The 22,881-nt window shown below is 36.7% G+C and overlaps 1 protein-coding gene across 1 annotated transcript in view; it reads left to right on the forward strand.

Moving 5' to 3' along the window:
• RANBP17 (RAN binding protein 17) overlaps positions 1-22,881 on the forward strand; it is a 225,486-nt gene that overhangs the window by 5,208 nt on the left and 197,397 nt on the right. Inside the window, exons 2-9 of the mRNA XM_006765451.2 lie at positions 581-638; positions 5,151-5,297; positions 7,713-7,803; positions 10,096-10,262; positions 12,660-12,725; positions 16,526-16,630; positions 17,938-18,103; positions 20,579-20,652. Of these exons, the coding sequence (XP_006765514.1) occupies positions 581-638; positions 5,151-5,297; positions 7,713-7,803; positions 10,096-10,262; positions 12,660-12,725; positions 16,526-16,630; positions 17,938-18,103; positions 20,579-20,652 (874 nt within the window). The remainder of the gene's footprint in view (positions 1-580; positions 639-5,150; positions 5,298-7,712; positions 7,804-10,095; positions 10,263-12,659; positions 12,726-16,525; positions 16,631-17,937; positions 18,104-20,578; positions 20,653-22,881) is intronic.

The following is a 22,881-nucleotide window of genomic DNA, read 5'->3' on the forward strand; positions in this document are numbered from 1 at the left end:
TTTACCACACTCGCAAAATCGCACACAGCCAACCATACACGCAGTATGGTATCGCGATTCGCGATTTTGCGCTATCATACTGGGTGTATGGTCGGCTGTGTGCGATTTTGCGAGTGTGGTAAAATCGCATAACAGCAAAATCGCATAACAGCCGAGCATACACCCAGCAGCGCTGCTGATGCCTGAACGGTATGTGGAATGAAGTGGGCGGGCATCGGGAGGCCACTGTGGCACGGGGCAAGCACTATGGGCAGTCTATCTGAAGTGTACCTGGCGTATAAGACGACCCCCCACTTGGAGGCATATTTTTCAGGGCCAAAAAATCGTTTTATACTCCAGCAAATACGGTACATGCATTCTGGTTAGGAAGCTGAGAGTTAGGGTGCTGTATCCCAAAGGAATTATGGATCTGGATTATCTGAGAGGAGATAGTCCATAAGGGGCAGAGTGAGGAAAGTGAGCTGGGAACAAATAAAATGTAGGCTAAATTCATAGAATACAGGGACCTTGATGAGAATCAAGAACTAACATCGGGAAAAATTTAGAGAATCTACTTGGTCAGTTTTTTTTTCCCTCTCAGGATTGTTCCAGAACCAGGGACTATAGCCATGTTTCTAAATACCCAGCCAGGCTATCAGGTTTATTTGGTCTAGATGGGATTGTGAACTATTATATTTGAACATGATGGTGATATGATGAAACGAGGGTTTAGGAATGATTATCCTGGCAGGATGGACTTGAATTGGAGAAACTATAGACGAAAGACCAAGATGGCGTTTTATAATTATCAGTAACTAGAGATTATTTACAATTTACTGTGGATCTGCTGTGTGCCCGACACCGGATTATGCTTTCTCTCATTTTTTTTTCTCTCTTAATCTTCACAGTTATTTTGGAAGGCGGATATTTCAAAATAATATTTTTCAAGTTCAAAAATGAGGATTAGAAAGGTTAAATACTTTGCTTGAGGTCACTTAGTAAGTGGCAGATTCCAAAGCGTCCACTCTCATTCCCAAAGAAGCCCATGAAGAATCCAGAGCACTGGAGGCCACAATAAAATATTGTTTTATTGCTCTCCTATCTATGAATATCGTGTTCAGTCTGAGTCTTTTTTTAAAAGAAATGGTAGGACTTTATGACAAATTAGCGCTGTACCTGAAATTAGCCAGGCTTCGAGGTTTGAGGGCACAGTTCATAAGAGTGCCCTCACTTCTGACACCAACGGTGTGTTTGGGCGTTTCCCAGAACCACCCTCAGGTTTGATAGTTTATCAAAAGGACTCACAGAATTCACTGAATGCTATCATACTCATGGTTGCAGTTTATCACCAGCAAAGTACACAGAATAAAACTGATTGAAAGAAGAGATGCATAGGGCAGAGTCTGGGAGAATTCAAAAACAAAGTTTTGTTGTTCTCTAGACTTAGTACTCTCCAGCATATACGTGGGGCATTATGCACTGAGTATTGCAAATCAGGGAGGCTCACCAGAGCTTTGAGTTCTGGAGTTTTTGTTGGGGCTTCATTATTTAGTCATGATTGATTCATTGCCCATGTGGTTGATCTCAATCTGTTGGGGAAACTGATACCGTATAATCCAAATTCCCCACCCTAAAATATGGGTTGGCCTTTCTGGTGTGGCCAGCCCCCAATTGGAAATATATGGTGTACCTCCCTCCCCACTCCCCCCTAATTCTGAACAAAAACACTCCTATCAGGTATGACATTATCTCCCAGAATCTGAGGGCAAAGGCCAGATTTTTCTTTGGGCAAGCAGGGCCAAAATCTTAATTAAACAGGAGGGACTAAGGAGAAGGAAGAGCCAAAGATAACATCGAGATTGTAAATCTAGATTCTGGTCTAGATCTCAGAAGGCACTGAAAGAAAACAAAGAGACACTTAAAGTAGAAATCTGTGGGAAATACATTCAATGTACATCAGTTTCTGATGTTTTTGGGCTGTTTTCAGCATCTTTCTGGATTCTGCAGAGGAAGACATTTGTAGACAGATATAAAGATGGTGAACAGGCCGAAACCGGTTTGGCTCAGTGGATAGAGCGTCGGCCTGCGGACTGAGGGGTCCCAGGTTCGATTCCGGTTAAGGGCATGTACCTGGGTTGCGGGCACATCCCCAGTGGGAGATGTGCAGGGGGCAGCTGGTCGATGTTTCTCTCTCATCGAAGTTTCTGGCTCTCTGTCTCTCTCCCTTCCTCTCTGTAAAAAATCAATAAAATATATTTAAAAAAAAAAGATGGTGAACAGATAGAGTTGATGATGACTCAAGTAAAGGGTAGCAAGATGGCAGGATGGTGAGGAGACATGTTGATGGCATTTTGTATTTGACTCCAAATTGATCATTTGCTGTGTATTTGATCTTGAGCAATATTTGATTTCTCAGCCTCAGTTTATCTGTAAAATGGGTGTGCTAAAATATGTACTTTGCAGGAGTCTACTTTCAGGATTGGTTTAAAAAATAAAAGGTGGAAATACTTTTGTAAACTAGAAAGCACTAAAACAATACTATCCAATTCATTGCAGAAGGAAGTGTTTCAAGAGGCTCAAGAATAAGCCTTCAGGAAAAGGTGGTAAAGGGAGGAAGAAGCAAAGAGTTTGTGGGAAATGAACAACTTCAAGATAAAGGCGTTTTCTGTTAGTGGTAATCAAGAAGCTCAATTCCAGAAAGCAGGAAAGATAGGGAAGTAATTGAATAGAGTTTTAAGTTGAATTGAGGTGGGATTTTCATGGTTCATCGATTTATTTCTTTTTAAATATATTTTATTGATTTTTTTACAGAGAAGAAGGGATAGGGATAGAGAGTTAGAACAGAACCATACAGTGCATATTCTTTTATTTTTAAAATATTTTTATTGACTTCAGAGAGGAAGGGAGAGAGAGAGAGACATCAGTGATAAGAGAGAGTCATTTATCGGCTGCCTCCTGCACGCCCCCTACTGGGGATCGAGTCCAAAACCCAGGCATGTGCCCTTGACCGGAATTGAACCCAGGCCCCTTCAGTCCATAGGCTGACGCTCTATCCACTGAGCCAAACTGGCAAGGACACAATACATATTCTTTTTGTCTGGCTTCTTTTACTCAGCATTTACCTGTTGATAGATGTATGTGTGGGAATTACTGTATAGAAAGAAGTTGTTATCATTTAGGGTTAAGTGTATGTCAAGTGCAAAGGCCAGAAATAAGTCCAGAATAACTTGGAAGATCCTTATTTAGGCTGTAGGCAGGATTATGTCATTGTCGCCTCGGCTATGGAAATTGGGCGCTGTCTGTTTATATTTGACTAGAGGCCCAGTGCATGAAAATTCATGCACTGGAGGGGGGCGGTGTCCCACAGCCCGGCCTGCCCCCTCTCACAGTCCAGGAGCCCTCAGGGGTGGGAGGCAACTCAGTGATCAGGGGAAGGCGACACCCCATCATACCTTTGCTGCTGCCACTGCGGGCAGCACAAGCCTCAGCTGGCCCTAGTTGCCTGAGCCTCGGGCTGGCCCTGGGCAGCTGGGGGGCGGAGGGGACTGGGGGTCTCCGGAGGCAGGCACATGGGGCGGGCCTGGCCTTGCTGCACGCCTGCAGCCCCGGCGGGGCTGAGGGGATTGGGTGCCACCATCTTGTGGTTGTGGGCACCACCATCTTTGAGGGTATGACAGCAATTAGCATATTCCCTCCTTATTGGCTGTGGGTGCCGCCATCTTTGCGACAGCCTGAGGGTCAATTAGCATATTCCCTCTTTATTAGATAGGATGGTTACTCTATGAGAGGTAGGTGATGTCCAGTTCTACTTGTTCTACCCATTAGTTATTTAAATGGGCTTCTAATGTTGATATTAAATCTTGTCGAGCTTTAATAACTGAAATCTGATTTGTCAGATCAAGAAGGGTGTCATTTCTCTGAGGCATTCTCATGTTAATCATATTCTCTGACAGCTGTGTATAAAACAGATGTGAATTTATCAGTTCACCATGAAAAATGAAGTCTTTATAGAGAGATTCTTTGGAAAGTCAAATGCTAGTCAGAAGATTGCTTGGTCAGTCAGCAGTCACCACATTGTGAATTTAACTATTTTAAATGTTTAGATAATGCTTTCCCACCAGAGTAAGGATCTTTGTGTATGTATCCTTTTCTCTGAAAAGATTTAGAAAGCCAGGCATGTGTCCAGTTGTAATAATTCCAGTGAAAGAATAAGTTGATGTTTCCCCCTTTGTTTCAATCTTTTGGAAGAGAAGTTCAGACCTTTCTCTTTTTATCTTGTGCTGCCTTTCCATGTCTTTCCCCTAGTTTCTGCTCTTGGAAGTCCTTGGTGTTCTGTGGCCTGTAGCTATAACTCTGAAGTCTCTGCCTCCTCCTCCACATGACCTTCCCCCTGTGTCTCTGTGTCTCTGCATCTGAAATGCCCCTCTCCTTTCTCTTATGAGTCATTAGATTTAGGGCCCACCCTGAATCCAGGATGATCTCATCCCCAGATCCTTTCCTTAAGGATTTGCAAAGACCCTATTTCCAAATAAGGTCATATTCAGAGGTACTGGGGGGTTAGGACTTGGACATAGTTCAGAAGCCCCAAATCAACATATGCTTATAATTTCCTTTTTTATAGATGGAACCATAGAAGTTCTTAAATTTTGAGAAAGAATGTAAATTGGTATAGTGTCTGCAACTTGCCCATAATTCCTCCCACCCATCTCTTTCGCTTCGTTTGGCATCTCCTCCTTGCTGTCCCTTTCTTTACCAGGCATACTGACCTTTTAATGCCTTGAAATGATTAAGCTCTGTTCTGGGCCTGGAAAATGCTGTTTCTTTGCCTGGACTGGTCTCTAATCTCTTTTCATCTGGTTCACTCTTTAAGGTCAGCATAAATGTTATTACTTCAGGCAAGTCTTTTCTAACTCCTCAGATTTGGCAATTCCCCTCCTTCTGTACTCTTTTCCATCGTAGAGCTGTTAGTTTATAATTAGATAACTTGGAGGTAGGAGATACCCCTGTTTTGTTCACCACTGTGACCTTCTAGTTAGTAGTGGTATAGCTCAATAAGCACTTACTGAGTTGACGAACACAAGCATGATGTTTGCATCCCTTGTTTCCTGTGATTAATACATTTGTCTTATTTTTTTCACTCAAGTAAAATACTATATTTTTTTCTTTTCAAGAGTTTGGCAGAATTGGAAGTATTATGTACACATCTCTACACAGGGACTGATCTTGCACAAAGAATAGAGGCTGAAAAAGCACTCCTGGAACTTATTGACAGCCCAGAATGTCTCAGCAAGTGTCAACTTCTGTTAGAACAAGGAACAGTAAGTATTTGATAACAGTGATTAATCATGGAAGATCAGTGGATATACGTCATTTGTAACGAACTCATGTAGGTTAGCAATGATGACTGATGGGTATTACCACATGTCTTTTTACTACAGTTTATTTCACTGACAAATAAATTAATCAGAGAAAGAATTGGAAAGTTTGAAAGCAAACTTAGAGAAGACCCCAGGAGGTAGAAATAGGCATGAATCTAAAATAGTTTGTGATTCCTTTTGGCCCCTCGTGATGTATCATATCAGTGGACAAAAGTTACATTTTTAGGAAGTTGACTGACAGCTCTAACAAAACAAATTGTAATTGACTGAAACATGAAGGAATGAGTCAGAGGAATGCTGACTACCTCCTGCCTCCCTCCCTTCTAGAGTTTCCTAGCCATTCATTCAGCAATTTTTAGCAAATATTTAAATGTAAAACCAGGTATTGTACTACCTGCTTGCTTTGTGTTTGTGCATTAAAGTAACTCCCAGTTTAGTTGGGCAGACATAGATGTATAAATACAGAGCTCTGAAATAATACGGCAGGCAATACAGTCAAGACTATATGGTCTATAGCAGAGGTCAGCAAACTTTTTCTGGAAAGTGCCAGATTGTACTAAATATTTTAGATTTTGAGGATCAAGAGGCAACATCAAGGATGTTTTGTAAGTATGTCTATAAGAGGAGAGAAAACCAATTTCCACAAAGTTTTATTGGTGAAGTTTAAAATATAATAATAGAGTACAGTGTTTGTTTTTTTTAGTATGGGTCTATTAATGAAAAGAATGGAATTATCCTTTTGGGGATAGCATTTTGCTTAATAAGTGTTCAAAGTTAATACTTCCTATTGTCAACGTTGATTGCAAGTGTTCCTATGTTAATACTGATCTGTAATGAAATTTTACATATTTCATTTTGAAAATGTCTTTTTATACAGATGGCTTCTGCCACATGTTGATATCAATCCATGAATATATGATTTTAATTAAGCATATTCATCACTTACAAGGGATTTGTAGAATTCTATTAAAACTTCTCTTGATATTTGCCTTTTAGAATATGAATACATTGTAGATTAGTCACTTCCAATTGAAGATTAGGTGGAAGCTTCTACATTGCTCAGTTAAATGGACTTTAAAATATGGATATTTCTTTTGCATTTGCATCACAGTCTGAAAAAATGCTGCTAGAACTAGTTGGAGCTCAAAATAACTCAGGAATAGAGATCTTGCTATTTGTTTTAACTTTTGACAGTGGAAGTATATAAAGCAGTTTGATATTACTTGTGATTCAAACAACATCACTTGTTACTGAAATGACTTTACTGCATTCTAAGTTTTATAAATAAATACTAAGCACTGTTTGCCTTTTAGGAACTTTCTAACTTTAGGTTGACTTCATTAAGAGACATCAAATGTGCAGCAAAAGCTAATTTCCAAAGGCATTTAATATTCAACAATAGTGGCTTAGAATGGTTCTTCTCATTCAGAAAAATTTCAGTCTCAGCCCTGAGTTAAAAAAAAAAAAATTATAATGAAACTTTACCATTGCTAAGCTATTGAACTGTGTGGTGGGAAAAGTCAGGGTTTTCAGCTACTATTTCTGATAGAAATTTACAGAAGTGAAGGTAAGTTCACAAAAATTAATTGAAGTTCACAGTTAACCCACTGATTAACACTGGTAGACTCAAATATTTACTACAAAGTATCTACTGATAATACAGTGAGTAACCATAGGCTTTTAGATTCTTACATTTTTAAAAGCTTTGTAAATTTTTCCAGCAGCTCTTTTCTGCTTCATATATTTTTACTACCACTTGTGACACATCTGAGCAGATACTACTTTAGGTTGTACAGATTTAGTATTTTCTCAACTTCTTTAAGAATATTCTGTCTTATAGTTTCACAGACTCTTTATAGAGATTAATTCTTTAGTCTCTTCAAACTTAACATTGATTTCTGGAATAAGCAGTATGGGCAGTGTTAGTAACTTCTGCCAACTCAGCAAAAAATAAGGAGAACCTTCTATCATTGCCCTTGTTTGAAATCCACTCTTGGTATTGCTCAGATGTCTTCAACTGTTTGAGCATTGTTCTCACCGAAAGCCTAGTGATCTGAAGTTTATTTTCTCTCTATGTATCACTTTGGCTACTGCAATAAAATAACGGTGATTCGATGAACTATTTTGCTAAGTGGCTTTCCTTGCTTTGAAATTTAACTTTGGTTGCAACCTTATTTTCTGTTTTAGTGAAGAAATTCTGCTATGATGTGATATGTTGTTTTAAATTGTATACTTTTGCTGACTGTTGGTTTCATGTGAAAAATTCTCATTATTACTTAGGAAAAGTCCCTACTATAGAGTTTTGATTACTCTAATTTCATTTGTAATGACAATAAATTTTATTATTCTTTACAGACATCCTATGCCCAGCTCCTTGCAGCCACATGTCTTTCAAAACTTGTAAGCCGAGTCAGTCCTTTGCCAGTGGAACAGAGAATAGATATCAGTAAGTGGTTTAAAAAGCTTTTGGTCAAATTGTATTTAAAATATATTTTTCCTTTTAAATATGTTAACTGTTAATAGGTATGCAAGTTTTTGATTCTGACATTTTTTAAAGACGAGTGATCAAGTCTCCGCTACCCACCTAGTGATGAGCAGTGATGTGTAACATTGTGTAATAAAAAAGCATTTGTTTAAATTAATAATAAATAATAACTAGCATTTTAGTTTGTATGCTCTTTACTAAGGTTTGCACTACCTCATTTTATCCACCAAACTTATAAGGTGGGCACTGTTGCTACCTTCATTTTATAAATGAGGAAATTAGATTTGATAGGCTCTGTAATATGTCCAAGATCTAACAGGAAGAAATAGAGCTGTGATTTAAAACCACACAATCTTGTGGAGTCCATACTCTTAGCCTTGTCTTAACTTCATATACAACAGAATGATAGAAAAGTCAATTCTCCAGTATTTCTCTGGATGCTATATCAAAATTATCTGTGATGCATGCAAAACCAAAAGCAAATTAATGCTTATTGGGAAGACATTGTGTATGTGGATGAATAGTACTTGAAACTTAGTATAGTTGGAAACTGATTCTATAAAATAGCAATATATTTTTCAAGAGTTATGCCTTTTTACTAGTACGGGGTGTGTGTGTGTGTGTGTGTGTGTGTGTGTGTGAGAGAGAGAGAGAGAGAATGAATTTGCTTTTCATATGGACAAAGCTCTAATAATTGAGGTATGGTATTTTTAAAAATCTTTTTTCTTATTAGAAATTGATTATTGATTCATTTCTGCTTTCTGGTCTCAAGGTTCACATGATTCATATTTGTGTATCAGAAATTTTAAAATATGAATGATGGATCTTTAGACTCACTTTTGAATGGTCAGATCATGTTATTTTCCTCGTCTGTTTGACTAATATTTTTCTAAGTAGCCAGAGTCACAGACACTGCAGAAACCTAGAGGATTTAAACATTATAAGCCTAAGTCATAAAACAATTGTTTTTGTTTGACTCACACACATATACTCATTTTAAATTGACTTTTTTTTAAAAGCAATGTTAGGTTCACAGCAAAATTGAGCCCCAAATCCAGAGTTCCCCTATGCCTCTTGCCCCCACACATGTATAAACTTCCACATTATTAGCATCTTGCACCAAAGTGGTACATTTGTTACAATTCATAAACCTACATCTACATCATTAATACCCAAAGTCCATAGTTTACCTTAGGCTTCACTTTTAGTGTTGTGTATTCTATGGGTTTGGATAAATGTATAATGACATATATCCCCATTATAATATTATACAGCATAGTTTCACTGCCCTAAAACTCCTGTGTCCTGCCTATTCATTCTTTCCTCCCCTCTAATCCCTGACAACCACTGATCTTTTTACTGTTTCCAGAACATCATATAGTTGTGATTATACATTGTATAGCCTTTCAAATTCATTTAGTTAGTAATAGGCACTTAAGTTTCCTTTATGTCTTTTCATGGTTTGGTAGCTCTGTTTTTTTTTTAGCACTAATATGCCATAGTTTGAATATAGCACAGTTTATCTGTCCACCTACTGAAGAATAACTTGATTGCTTCCAAGTTTTGGCAATCACAAGTAAAGCTGCAAAAAAGCAGTTTTTTACGTGGGCATATGCTTTCTCTTTGGGTAAATATCAAGGAAAGTGATTGCTGTGTTGTATGGTTAAGCGTATATTTAGGTGTGGAAGAAATTACCAAACTGTCTTCCAATGTGGCTGGACCATTTTGCATTCTCGCCAGCAGTAAATGAGAGTTTCTGTTGCCCTACAGCCTTGCCAACATTTGGTGTTTTCCGTGTTTTTGCATTTTTGCCATTTTAATAGGTATGTGGAAGTTAGTTTCTTACAGTTGTTTTACTTTGCAGTTGCCTAAAGACTAGGATGTTGAACATCTTTTCACATGCTTATTTGCCACCTGTATATTTTCTTTGATGAGGTGTGTGTGTGTATAGCTTGGTTCACTTGGCCTGTTTGGAGTTTTCTATGTTTGCTTAGCACTTTTTATTCCGTAAGAAATCATGCAAAAACAAAAGTAACATTTGCATTTTACTCAAATTATCCCTTAACATATCAATCGAATTGGAACAAATTTTCTTTTTCAAAATAAGTCTTATAACAGAACTGACTATATAAGTACATAGCGTAAAGGGAATAACTTTTTGTCAAAGAACATGTCATCACCACCTGTTTTTCTTCACATGATTCACATTATGTTAGTGAAGAGGAGAAATGATTACAGAACATTTTCTTACAGGAAACTACATTCTTAATTATGTGGCATCACAACCCAAGCTGGCTCCCTTTGTCATCCAAGCCCTAATTCAAGTCATTGCTAAAATCACTAAATTGGGATGGTTTGAAGTTCAAAAAGACCAGCTTGTCTTCAGAGAAATTATTGCTGATGTGAAGACATTTCTTCAGGTAAAAAGGCATTATAACATTATTTAGAGCATCATTATTTGGTTTAAAAACTGCTCTTCTTAAAGCTGTATGGTTTTGTGGCTACCAGTACTATATTAATTATGATTTATTATATATATCCTCTAGGTCCTTTATTTTTTATTGCCAGTAAGTGAGTACCTTGCCCATTATATAACTTCAGACAAGAAGAATGCAAATTACTATGTTTTCGTATTTCAAAAGTGTATGGTCATTTTTAACATGTGTATCTATGTACTGCATATATACAAAAAATGTATATATTGTTTTCGGGTATTGCTCATTACATCTCTGTGAAGTGGATTTCATCTTGTAAATGAGAAAACTGAGGCAAAGAAAAGTTAAGTAATTTGCATAAGGTTGTACAGTGACTTAGTAATGCCTAGAGCTAGCATTTCAGCAAGTTTGCTAACTTAAGGTATATAAATATATATGTAAACCCAAATATATGTAATTTTTATATTATACCACATTGACTATATTAGTTTTTCAAGAATGTTTTCAACCTAAGTGATTAAAGTTTTGGGAAACCTAAGTCTGTATTTCCTGTGCTATATAAGTCTTAGGATGACCCTCATGCTCTGATCAGTAATATTCAGATGTTTAAAGATATGTATTTTTTCATACAAATTAACCCTACCTGTAAGAAAACTACTTTAGCTAGTACTATGCTGAAGAAGCAGTGATCTATTAAAATCTCAAGGAAAAACTGGCAGTTTGGATTAATTTAGAGATGGTTCAGTATTGGTTTATTGGCAATTAGGGGAAATTTGGACTTTATGAGATTCTATTTCTTATACAGTAACTTTAAAATTTAATCCCCATGTAAGGTGTACTCCTTCATATAGTGCAATGCTGGAAACCTCAGAAAATAAAATACTAGACTGTGCTTTTACTCTTTTATTCATATCATTAAAACCATGCTTAAATAATGTCATCTAAATATATAAAAACCTAAGCAACTGTTCAACCAGTAACTATGATGCACACTGACCACCAGGGGGCAGACGCTCAATGCTTAGGCATAGAAACATGGAACAGACTGAGGGAAGGGGGGAGGGTGGGAAGAGATTAACCAAAGATCTTATGTGCATACTAGAGGCCCAGTGCACGGATTTGTGCACTGGTGGTCCCTCGGCCTGGCCTGCAGGGATCGGCCGAAATCGGCAGCCCAACATCCCCCGAAGGGTCCTTATTGTGATAGGGTGCAGGCCTCTAGTTTTGTTACAATGTTGATGAGATGTAGTAGGAACTTAAGTCTTGTTTATATCCCTGGTAGAGGGTATATAGGAGGCAGCTGATTCAAGTTTCTCATTGATGTTTCCATCTCTCTCTTTCCATATCTCTCTAGAAATCAATAAAAACATTTTTTAAAAATGCCAGCTGGTGTACACAGAGGATGGATGCATCAGTGATAGGAAACCTGTAGCTCAATTCAAGCAGTTCAGATTGTCTTAAAGAATTAAAATGGAAAAATTAGGGCACACTTGTTTTGTTTATATTTTAATTATGAGATAATTTGAACTTAATTAGACTTAGTGGCTCAATGTTAGTAGAATTCTGTGATAGTCAAGAAATGACCAACTATAAAATTTAAACTTGAAAAGCATATCATCTGTGCTAGTGTTTTTTTATGATTACACTATAATTAGATGCTGCATTTATTTCATACTTCTAGTCTGAGTTTGAAGTAGGGTAATTTGTTAGTAATGTGCACATGAAATCTGAATTTTGATTTGAAATTTTTAAGATTAAACTGGAAGTTGATTAAATTAAAAGCATCATAGAAGCTATAAAACTGTATACCATATTGATAGTCATGTATTTATCCCAGTGCAATGGGCACATTAGATGCCTTCATTATAGATACATTCAAATGCATACACATCTCACTATTAAATAGTATTAAAAGGGCCTAAGTGATCTTATCTGATATTGGGTCGAGGGATTTAAATTAGTTTCTAAGCTATTTAGTATTTACTGAATGCAGCTATTTCAGTAATCTTCAAGCAAATTTATAGAGCTGAAAAATGTTTTTTGTTCATGTTTTTATGAAAAGCATTAAACCAAATCTTTATATTTTGAGGTTTAGCTTATTATAAGTCCTAGGTGCTGAAAAATTTTGTAGAGTATCACACAGTTCTAAGATAGGTGAGCTTTTATCCCACTCAACTCTAAATTTATCCTCCAAAAATGAACTTGAAATTCTTTTTATTTGTGGGCCTTATGTGTGATTTTTCTACATCTTTTAATAGATACATGATTAAGAAAATGTGATGTTTCAGTATTTAATTCTTGTAAATATTACCTGGTTTACATTGTAAGAGCCAATCAATCACATGTCCCCAATTAATCTAAACTTTGTTATTTTCTCCAAAGGGTACTGTGGAACACTGCATAATAGGAGTAATAATCCTTTCAGAATTGACTCAAGAAATGAACCTGGTAAGCCTTTCCATCCTAATGGTGACATTACGTTTGCTAAGTGATGCTGTTTCTTTGATATAAAATCTTTATATTGCATAAAACTCTGAATAGTCAAGTCTTTTTCTGTCTATTGGTGAGGTAAGTATTGGAACACTTTCATTGTTATTGAAAATAACAGCAATAGTAGAAAGGATTACAAAGAACAGGGAATTAGACATGGTCCTTGCTCCATGGTAAAGAATTGTCCTTTTGTGTTCTGTATACATAGTAATATACTAACCATAAGAAATAAATTATATGCAGTATAATTTACTTGCTTACAAATAGAAGAGAAGTGGTTTGGTGAATTGGTATGCAACAACGGGTACACAGCAGGACTCATCAGAGAACAGGCCTTGGCACTTTGCCACTTGCTAGCATGGATTTTCTCCCTATACAAGGGGAGTTCTCAGAAGCTGCGCCTCCCCCCAGTAGTGCCTTTATGAGCTCAGCAGCTGAGCACATCGTCACCTGCTCCTATTCACTTTGTACTTAATTACCATGGTTCTAAACAGAGTAAAAGCAGAAGTTGGGTTCTATATGGAATGTTGTAATAAAGGTGAATGTAGTGTTTTTATATAAAAAGTGTCATCTTTAATGGTCTGTGCTTGTATGTATATGTGTGTGTGTGTGTATATCCACATATATACATGCATATATTTACATACACACACACACATACATGCATGTAGGAAGAAAGCTTGCCCAGGACCACTTACCAACGCCCTTTGGCGAGACAGTATAGTTTCTGTGTGTAAAAAAATCCAAAATAACTATTTTCTCCTTGTATTCAATCAGGAATTAGAAAGTATTTCTAGATTTATTGGAAGGATTTCTAAAATGTAAAGTGATTTCTGTATTTACCTCCCCAGAGTATGTATAAATTTCTTGCCTCATGGATGTGTGTCAATATCTATGATGTATCTCCAGAACTAATAGTAATAGTACCTGAAAAAGAGTTACTATGTTGGCAGGGACGTTATGACCAGGACTTTGGCTAATCCTATTATACTCTGTAAAAATGCTTGAAGACTGTAACTTTCTTTTAAAAATATCTATTTAGAAATAATTTTAGTATGAATATTTTATCTCATAAAAGTGAAGAGAATGGTACAGCAATGCAATGTACCCATTATCTAGCTTACACCATCATCAGCTTTTTGCTCATCTTAAAAACCAGCATTTATTTTCAACATTTCCTACTTCATAGAATAGTAGGACTACAGACTGCCCTGGTAGTGAGGGTTTTCTGTGGGTAGATTGTTACTAAGATAAGACCAGGTAATACAGAGTTCTAATAAAAGTATGATTCAGAGAACACCCAAATTGTTGTTGTTTTTTAATAACTGTCTTAAACTTTATTTAGAAAACTTGGGAGGATAATACAGAGAAGTTTTTTCTCAACCACCATTTGATAATAAGTTGCTGACATGGTCCCAGAATACTGTAGTCAGTGTATTTCTTACACACAGGACATTCTCCTACATAACCATAATACAACCATTAAAATTAGAAAATTAAATGATATATTACTCTTATCCTCCTACTCCATTTAAGTTTCATCATTTGTCCCAGAACAGAACCAGTTTAGGATCATGCATCTCATTTATTAGACCTGTTTTATTAGTTTCCATCAATCTGGAAAATTTCCTCAATCTTTCCTTCACTTTCAAGATCTTGAAATTTGTGAAAGTTAGTTGTTTTGTCCCTCAATTTGGGATTGTCTGATAATTCTTCATTATTAGATTCAGATTGTACATATTTGTTAAGAATATAGCAGAAGTGACACTGGTCTTCTCATTGTCACCTGTCTGGAAACATATGATTTGATTTGTTACTTTACTAATGATGTTCACTGTGGTCACTTGTTTAAGACTGTCTCTACCAGGCATCTCCAATTGTAGATTTACTCTTCCCCCTTTGTAAATAATAAGTATTTTATAGAGAGATACTTTAAAACTCTGAAAATACCTCATTTTTCATCAGTTTCAATTTATTCATTATTTATATTGGTATGGTTTCTTAGTTTCCTGTTTTATTTAACAGGTTATAATTTGTTATTGACATATTTTGATGCTCAAAATTTCCCAAATTTGGCCAGCAGGAACTCTTTCAAGCTAGTTTCTATCTCTACTTGACATTTACTTACCATGTGTTGACGCTCAACAACTGAGTCATACTGGCCAGGCTTATTCTGCTTTTTCAGAAGCAAAGTCTACTATTCTGGAGTGTATTCAATATATAATCATCAAGTAGTAAAATATCCTTTGCCTACATGGTAAAGGTTTATAGGTATGTAGTAGAAAATGGGTCCACAATTTTTCATCTCAGAAAATTGAATGTCTAAATGAATATTCTGGTACTGTGGTCGGCAAACTGTGGCTCGCGAGCCACATGCGGCTCTTTGGCCCCTTGTGTGTGGCTCTTCGTAAGCCTTAGAAGTACCCTAATTAAGTTAATAACAATGTACCTACCTATATAGTTTAAGTTTAAAAAATTTGGCTCTCAAAAGAAATTTAAATCGTTGTACTGTTGATATTTGGCTCTGTTGACTAATGAGTTTGCCGACCACTGCTCTAGTGAAATAAGCAAGGAAAGTGGTCTATTCTACCAAGTAGCAAAAGGGATGCTCTAATCCAGCGGTTCTCAACCTGTGGGTCGTGACCCTTTCACAGGGGTCGCTTAAGACCATTGGAAAACACATAGATAGTTACATATTGTTTTTGTGATTAATCACTATGCTTTAATTATGTTCAATTTGCAACAATGAAATTGGGGGTCACCACAACATGAGGAACTGTATTAAAGGGTCGCAGCATTAGGAAGGTTGAGAACCACTGATTGGTGTTAATAATTTTTCAGGTTTCAGACTTCACTTCGTTTGCTGTTTTCTATTGATAAATGGAAATATTAATGATATTAATAACATTGTTTTGACCATACATATTTTAGAGGTTTAAGAACTAGTCTTAGTAAATTTATTCTTAATAATTATTTATCATTAATAAAATATTCAGAGGGAATGTAGAAATATCACTTACATAGAAGAATTTTATATAACTGATTCAGTTTGCTGATTTACAGAAAGTTAGAATTTGAAGATCATCTTAGCGATTTCTCATTTTAAAGATGGAGCCTGAGGAACAGGGAAGTTGTTACTTACTTAAATGTGAAATATGGTACATGGTTCAGGAGTTGATAGTCTTAGTATCTGTCTTTTATCATGCACCGGTGGGGTCCCTCAGCCTGGCCTGCAGGGATTGGGCTGAAACTGGCTCTCTGACATCCCCCCAGGGGTCCTGGATTGCGAGAGGATGACACCCCCCGAATCGGGCTCTTTCCTCTCTGGTTCTGGATGCATCACCCAAGAACCACAGCTGCCAAGTCACCGCAGCATGGCAGCTCCTGTGTTGAGTGTCTGCCCCCTGGTGGTCAGTGCGCATCATAGCTACCGGTCAAACGGTTGCTTAGGCTTTTACATATATAGATATAGATATGTTTATATTGCCTTTGAAAGTATAGCCAATTCTGGTTTTTAATTTTGGGATCAGTATGGTTTGTAGAAAGAGCACTAAATTAAAAGAATCCAGAAACCATGGCTCTACCATTAACTTTTTTAGTAACCCTAAGCAAGTCACTTAGCTCAGTAGATTTTTTTTAAAGTCCTTTTAGCTCGATATTTTATGATTCTTTAATTATTATTTCCATCCCTTTTCTTAGTAAATTTTGTTTTGCTATTTGGTAAGTCTGGTCAAATAAATTCATCTTGATCTTTTTAGGTTGATTATTCTAGACCTTCAGCAAAACACAGGAAAATAGCTACCTCATTTCGTGACACTTCTCTCAAAGACATCTTAGTGCTAGCATGCTCTCTTCTAAAAGAGGTAAGGTATTTAATGCAATATTCTATTTGAGTATTTAGGAAATTTTAAATTTCAAAAGAATTTCAAGTGAGTCCTCCTCTCCCATTCTGCCTTTTGAAAAGTTGTGGGCAATCTTAATATAGTAGATTAGCACAAATCTGTAAGAGTTTCCAAAAAATTCACCTTTACTCACTAGGAAGATAGTAAAATAAAATCCAAAGAGCTTTGAATAACTTGTCTTTGGGTAGTAGTTTCATTGTCTTCCTATTATAGATTATATATTGCAGAAGCTAATTGGAACTTAGTTTCTTTATTGCCTACCCATATTTTAATGGGGTGTAGCTGAACAATGAAATGACGGTAGGTTTTCCTAATTCATCAACTGTCAATATTTATTCATAGTTGAGCCAAGATAGTTGACTTTAATAATTTCTTACGGAAATATTTTCCCACTTGCTACTTTGTGTCATGTTGGTCATTAGGGATAGTAGGATTTATGATTCTATTGTGTTCTCTTATAATATAGGGCTCCGTTATGCTCCAGCATGCTAACTGGGGTAGTACAGCATTTCCCAGCGTATGTTCCACTAACCACTATTTTGTACTTAGTTCTGTAGGAGGCCAGGCTGAAAGACCCTGTTATTTAACAATGTAGGAAAGAACATGGAATAGTAACATGAACTCCCTTGTACCCTTAAACCAGTTGGTAGTAACTGGTTAAACCAGTCTTGTTTCAGCTCTATCCCTAGCCTAACAACTTTATTTCTTTTTGTGTTATTCTTGAAGCAGAATGCCAAACTATGTCATTTCCTCCACAAATATTTCATGATGTATCTCTAGGAGGTAAATCTATTCTGGTTGTGTCAGGAGGGACCTCTGTTGGGGGCGGTGGGGTCAAGATTGGTCTCTAGAAGCTTGTGAGTGTCCTCCCACATTCTGACAGTTCTGAGAACCTTCTCGGCGGAATGGGATAATTTCTGCATGAAAGAATATTGTATTCCAGCTAGTTCCAAGAAACCTTTGAGTGAATCCCATACATTTATACATTTGTGCTGTATAAAGTGTTACCTCTTAAAACTTTACAAGATGACCTACAAGATGCAGTTAAGGGTAAAATTTTTTATTTCCATTTAAAAAAATTAAATATGAAAATAGTCTATTGTAGACTTTTTATAGTGATTTACATTTTTCTAATATGTACAGCAATATAACTTTGCAAACTCTTTTTTTGCTAATTTCAACTTGGCATTGAAGAATTATTTAAAGTAGTAAAAATTTGTTTATTGACATATTTTAGGAAGTTATATTTGACTTTGAACTTTTTTCAGGTGTTGGCCAAACCTTTAAATCTTCAGGATGAAGGTCAACAAAACCTAGTAATGCAGGTCTTGAAACTGGTCCTCAACTGCCTTAACTTCGACTTCATTGGCAGTTCAGCAGATGAATCTGCAGATGATCTTTGCACAGTGCAGATCCCAACAACCTGGAGAACAAGTAAGAAAAAAAAGTTTAGTATGAGGGATCGTCAGCATAAAAGGCACAGGATTAAACAATGTAGCTGCCTATGTACAGTTATCTGTATTTTCTGCTAGGCAGTCAAAAAGTTCAAAGGGATTTGTAACCCAAAGTAGTTGCTGTTTTCCCCAATTCTCAGAGTAACTTCCATATTTTGATTTTGGAAAAAAGAAAAGACCACTCTAGAGTTAGGGGGAAAACAGGTTTGTGTGTGGCTGGGGGTGGGGAGTGTGGGGATGTGGAGAAGGAATGAAGACTTCTGTTTTGAAACTTTCAGATAAAATGGGAGAGGAAACAACACTTGACAACAGATATCAACATATTTTTCAAAGCTATAAAGAGAATGAAGAGAGTAACTGACTAAGCAAAGCAGAATTGCAACTTACTTTCTTATAGAGGGATACCAAGAAAAGCAAGCTGATTTGCTCTCACACATCCCAGAAAGATGATGGCACTAGGGTATTCCCGAAGTCAGACTGAAATAGTCAAATATAAGGTAGAATGGGGCCGACAGGCTTGGTAAAAGTTCTGCACAAACTCCCCAGGATCTCTACCACCTGTGAAGCTAGGTGACTGCCTTTCCCTCTCTTTCCCCAAAGGAAATTTGCAAACAAATAATACCAAAAAATGTTCATAGCACTCAGACATAATTTTTGAGATTGAAAGGTCCCATCAAGTACCCAACAAAATGAATGGAAAAAATACACCAAGCTTCATAATCATGACATTTCAGAATAATGATAAAGAGAAGATCCTAAAACCTACCAGAAAGAAAAAAATTAAGTCACCTACAGAGGATTGGGATCAAGGATGTTATTAAACTTCCCCACAGCAGCACTGGAAGCTAGAAGTCAGTGGAGTAATATCCTCAGACTTTAGAGGGATGATTATTTTCAGCCTCGACTGAAATTGTCAAGTATAAGATAGAATGAAGACATTATCAGACTTGCAAATTCTCCTGAAACTTATCCCTTATGCACTTGTTTTCAAGAAGTTACTTAATATACAAGCCAAAAAAGTAGAAGATTTGGGGTTTGGGAAAAGGGAGCCTCAACCCAGGATGACAATAAACAGATATAACACGGAGATAATTATATAACAAATTTAGGAATAACCAGTCCATGTTGAAGGCTCTGGGAGGTAGTAGTGGGAAAATGAAAATGATAGGTTATTTGATGTTATTAATCATATGGAAAATGTCGTGAAGAACATTTTGCAAATCTGTCAGAACATTTGTAAAGAATTAGTGACAGATAGACAAATAAGCACAGAAAAGATGCTATGATTAAATCCAGAGAGTGTTAGAAATGTGATTTAAGGATAGTGTACTCTTGGCTCAGCTGTTGACATTATTTACGTAGTAATAATAAATGTAAACACTTAGAATTGATTTAATCCCAGATTGGTGTAATAGTGGATGGATTTTTAAGAGGATGGATTGTGGAGGGAGGTGGGGTGAGTGATTAGACAACTAAAGCCTTATATACTGTCACAAATTCATTTAATGCCTAAAGTAAAAAGAATAAAGAAATAATATATAGCATGCTATTCAGAAATATGTATGTACCGTAAATATAGCTAAAAGTTGAAGTGGGGTAGGGTACAGCTGTTTTTTATTATATACTTTTTAGTTATTTTGGCACTATTTGAAGTTATAAATGTTTATACTACTTTTATACAAATGAAAATATTAAGACAATTCACCCAGTAAGAACTGTACTAGTAGATGCTACATAGAAATAAGGAACACCTTAGGTAATTAATTTCTATCTCTATTACAGTAAAACCTCGTTTCTTGAATTTAATTCATTCCGAAGGCTGTTTGAAAATTGAGTCATTTTTCCCCACTAGAAATAATGTAAATTGAATGAATCTGTTTCAGACCCCCAAATGATTCCCTGTTTTAACCTTTCTTATATACAAAACATGTCTATTGTACTGCTTAATCTATAAATAAAAACTTTGAAAACAAAAAGGACATGAAATGTAAATGAAAATTTAACAAAAAGGAAAGGAAATGTACAGTAAAAATGAAAATTTAACAATAATTATAAGCAGCAAAAAAACCACAAAAATATTCACAGCATAATATCCTGAGATTTTAACAGTGGTAAATTGACTCAGATTCTCGCATTTTCTCAAAGTGTAAGGTAGAATGAAGGCATTATCAGATTGCAAATTCTCCTGAAATTTATCCCTATGCACTTGTTTGCCACCTAATCATACGGGTATCAGCGTGAAAGGGTTGTCAGGTTGAAAAGCAAGTTGTTTGGGATGGGAGATGTTCGAGAAATGAGGTTCCACTATATTTCATCTTTCAAAAGAAAATAAGCCTAACAAGAAACAGTGGCCACATACAGAGGTCTTAGAGTTCTTGGTTTGTTTGATAAAGTCTTACTATGTTAGGATCACAGAATTGAAAGTAATGGTATTAGAAAATAATTTTTTTTCTAGTTTTTCTGGAACCAGAAACATTGGATCTTTTCTTCAATTTGTATCATTCACTTCCACCACTACTATCTCAGTTAGTAAGTAAAAATCATTTATTATTTCATTAAAAAGTATCTGTGATCTTTATCTAAGGTTGTTTTAGATTTACTTTTAAAAATTCTACTTATATTCTTGGTTGGATTTACCCTTCACAGGAAAGTCTTACATTTCTGGGATTTGTGTTGCTGAAGCTGTTTGTCAGATTCTATTCAGAGTCAACAGTGCATTCTATTTCATGGGTGATTCCAGAGCCATTTACTGTTGATTTAGCTCCTGCCCAGAACCAGCACAGCCCATCAACCTCCTAAGTTTATCTTCCTTCCTATTCAGTCCCCATTCCTTCAGGGTCTCAGTCCAGTAATTAGCCACCCCATCAGTTACCTTCCCTTCTCTTACCCTCTTTCTAGCTCTTTCTCAGCCCTGCCTATCTCCAGGTCTTCCTCATGCCAGGCAGTCCCCATCAGATATCTCTGAATGAGAAACAAAGACCTGCTCACTTGATTTTGTGCTCATTACTTCAGTTGTTAATTTTTTTAATCCAGTTCTATCATGTGGTTTAACGATTCTTGAAATTCTTTGATTATATACTGGATCTTTGAGACTCTGAACCTCATCCTGTGGGATCTAAAACAGAAACCAGGCGAGATTGGACAAAAAGATAGAAGAAAAAGTTGTCAGTTTACTATCTACGCTTGTAGAAGTAAAGTTGAGAATTCTAATATTGCCATTTCCTGAAAAAGATGCTCCCGATTTAAAGTGCATATCATCAGTGTTTTGATGTGTTGTCTCCTAGAAGGAAGAAACAGATTCACAAAAATACTCTTTTCTTTTTCTTTTTTGTTAAGGGGTATGCTCCTGAAGCTAGGATTTTAAGATGATAGTTTGGAAACAAGGTTTCAGAGGACACATATGTGTCCAGGTGGTGCCACCAAGCTTCAGCCTTCTGTCTTTTAACCACAATAGTCTTGTTTTTAGTTGTTTAAAACCGTCATTGTGTGTGCAATTATGTTTTGAATAAAACAAGCTATTAGTGCTTAAAAAATAAAATGGAATATAATGGCTTTAAGAAAAAAGTAACTCTTATTGGGCATGCCCTATTCATATATGGTGCTTATGTCACTTTATCCTCAAAGTGGCCCTGCAGGGGGTATTATTACCCTATGTATACTGGAAACCACACTGGCAAAGGTGACTTTCTCCAGGGCAATAAACTAACTACTGGAGCTGAGATTCAAACCTACGTGTTTTGGCACGCCCAACTCTGGATATTTTTAATATGCAGTAGTTCCCAAACCTACATGTCAGAATTGCCTAAGAAGTTTTTTTTGTTTTGTGTTTGTTTGTTGGTTTTTCAACAATAAGACAAACTGGAGAACATCTGAAAATGCCATCCTCTGATTTTTGTCCATATTCTCTCACCCTTGCCAAGAGACCCAGGCGTTATGTGTGAGATGGAAATATTTAAATATCAGCAAAAATTGTATTTTTTTAAAAATCAGGCAAGCAAATGTTATGTGGACAAAAACATATGGGCCAGTTTGACCTAAAAGTAACCAATCTGGGGCCTCTCATTTAATGATCCAGCAGACTTCATGGGCTCCAGTGGTGGAATTAAGAAGCCAGGTAGTGTAATTATCTGGTAAGGTATTAAATTCAGGAAGATAACTAGGCCGTAGATTATCGATAGGCATTTTTATAGAGCATCTAACTCTTCCAGCATTTCCAAATATTCATTCCAAGATGTTAATGAATATTCTGTTACCAGATAAATTTGGGACATGTTAGATTCAGTAAAGCTGTTGGAGTCCCTCACCCCCCTCCATTTACAGGATACCATAGTGCATAACATGCACTATTTTCCAAATATATTCTATCACAAAACCATGTTATTTTTGGTTGGAAACCTGGTTCATGGGTTCACAAAAGAACTGGTCTTCAGAAGCAGTTGAAAGCCTTTTGAGTGTATATGTCCAGGCTCCGCTCTAGGCATATCTTCTATAAAAAAAAGCCCAGCAACCGGACAACAGGATGACCAGAACGACTGGTCGACCAGTCACTGTGATGCGCACTGACCACCAGGGGGCAGACGCTCAATGCAGGAGCTGCCCCCTGATGGTCAGTGTGCTCCCACAGTGGGAGCACCGCTTGGCTGACCAGGATGAGCTGTGCTCCCACAGCTGGCCGATCCCTGCAGGCCACTTCCCCCACCAGTGCACAAATCCCGTGCACCGTGCCTCTGGTATAACATATGAAAAAATATTAGCAGA

Source organism: Myotis davidii, unplaced genomic scaffold (genome assembly GCF_000327345.1).
Source record: "Myotis davidii unplaced genomic scaffold, ASM32734v1 scaffold399, whole genome shotgun sequence".
Lineage (NCBI taxonomy): Eukaryota > Metazoa > Chordata > Mammalia > Chiroptera > Vespertilionidae > Myotis > Myotis davidii.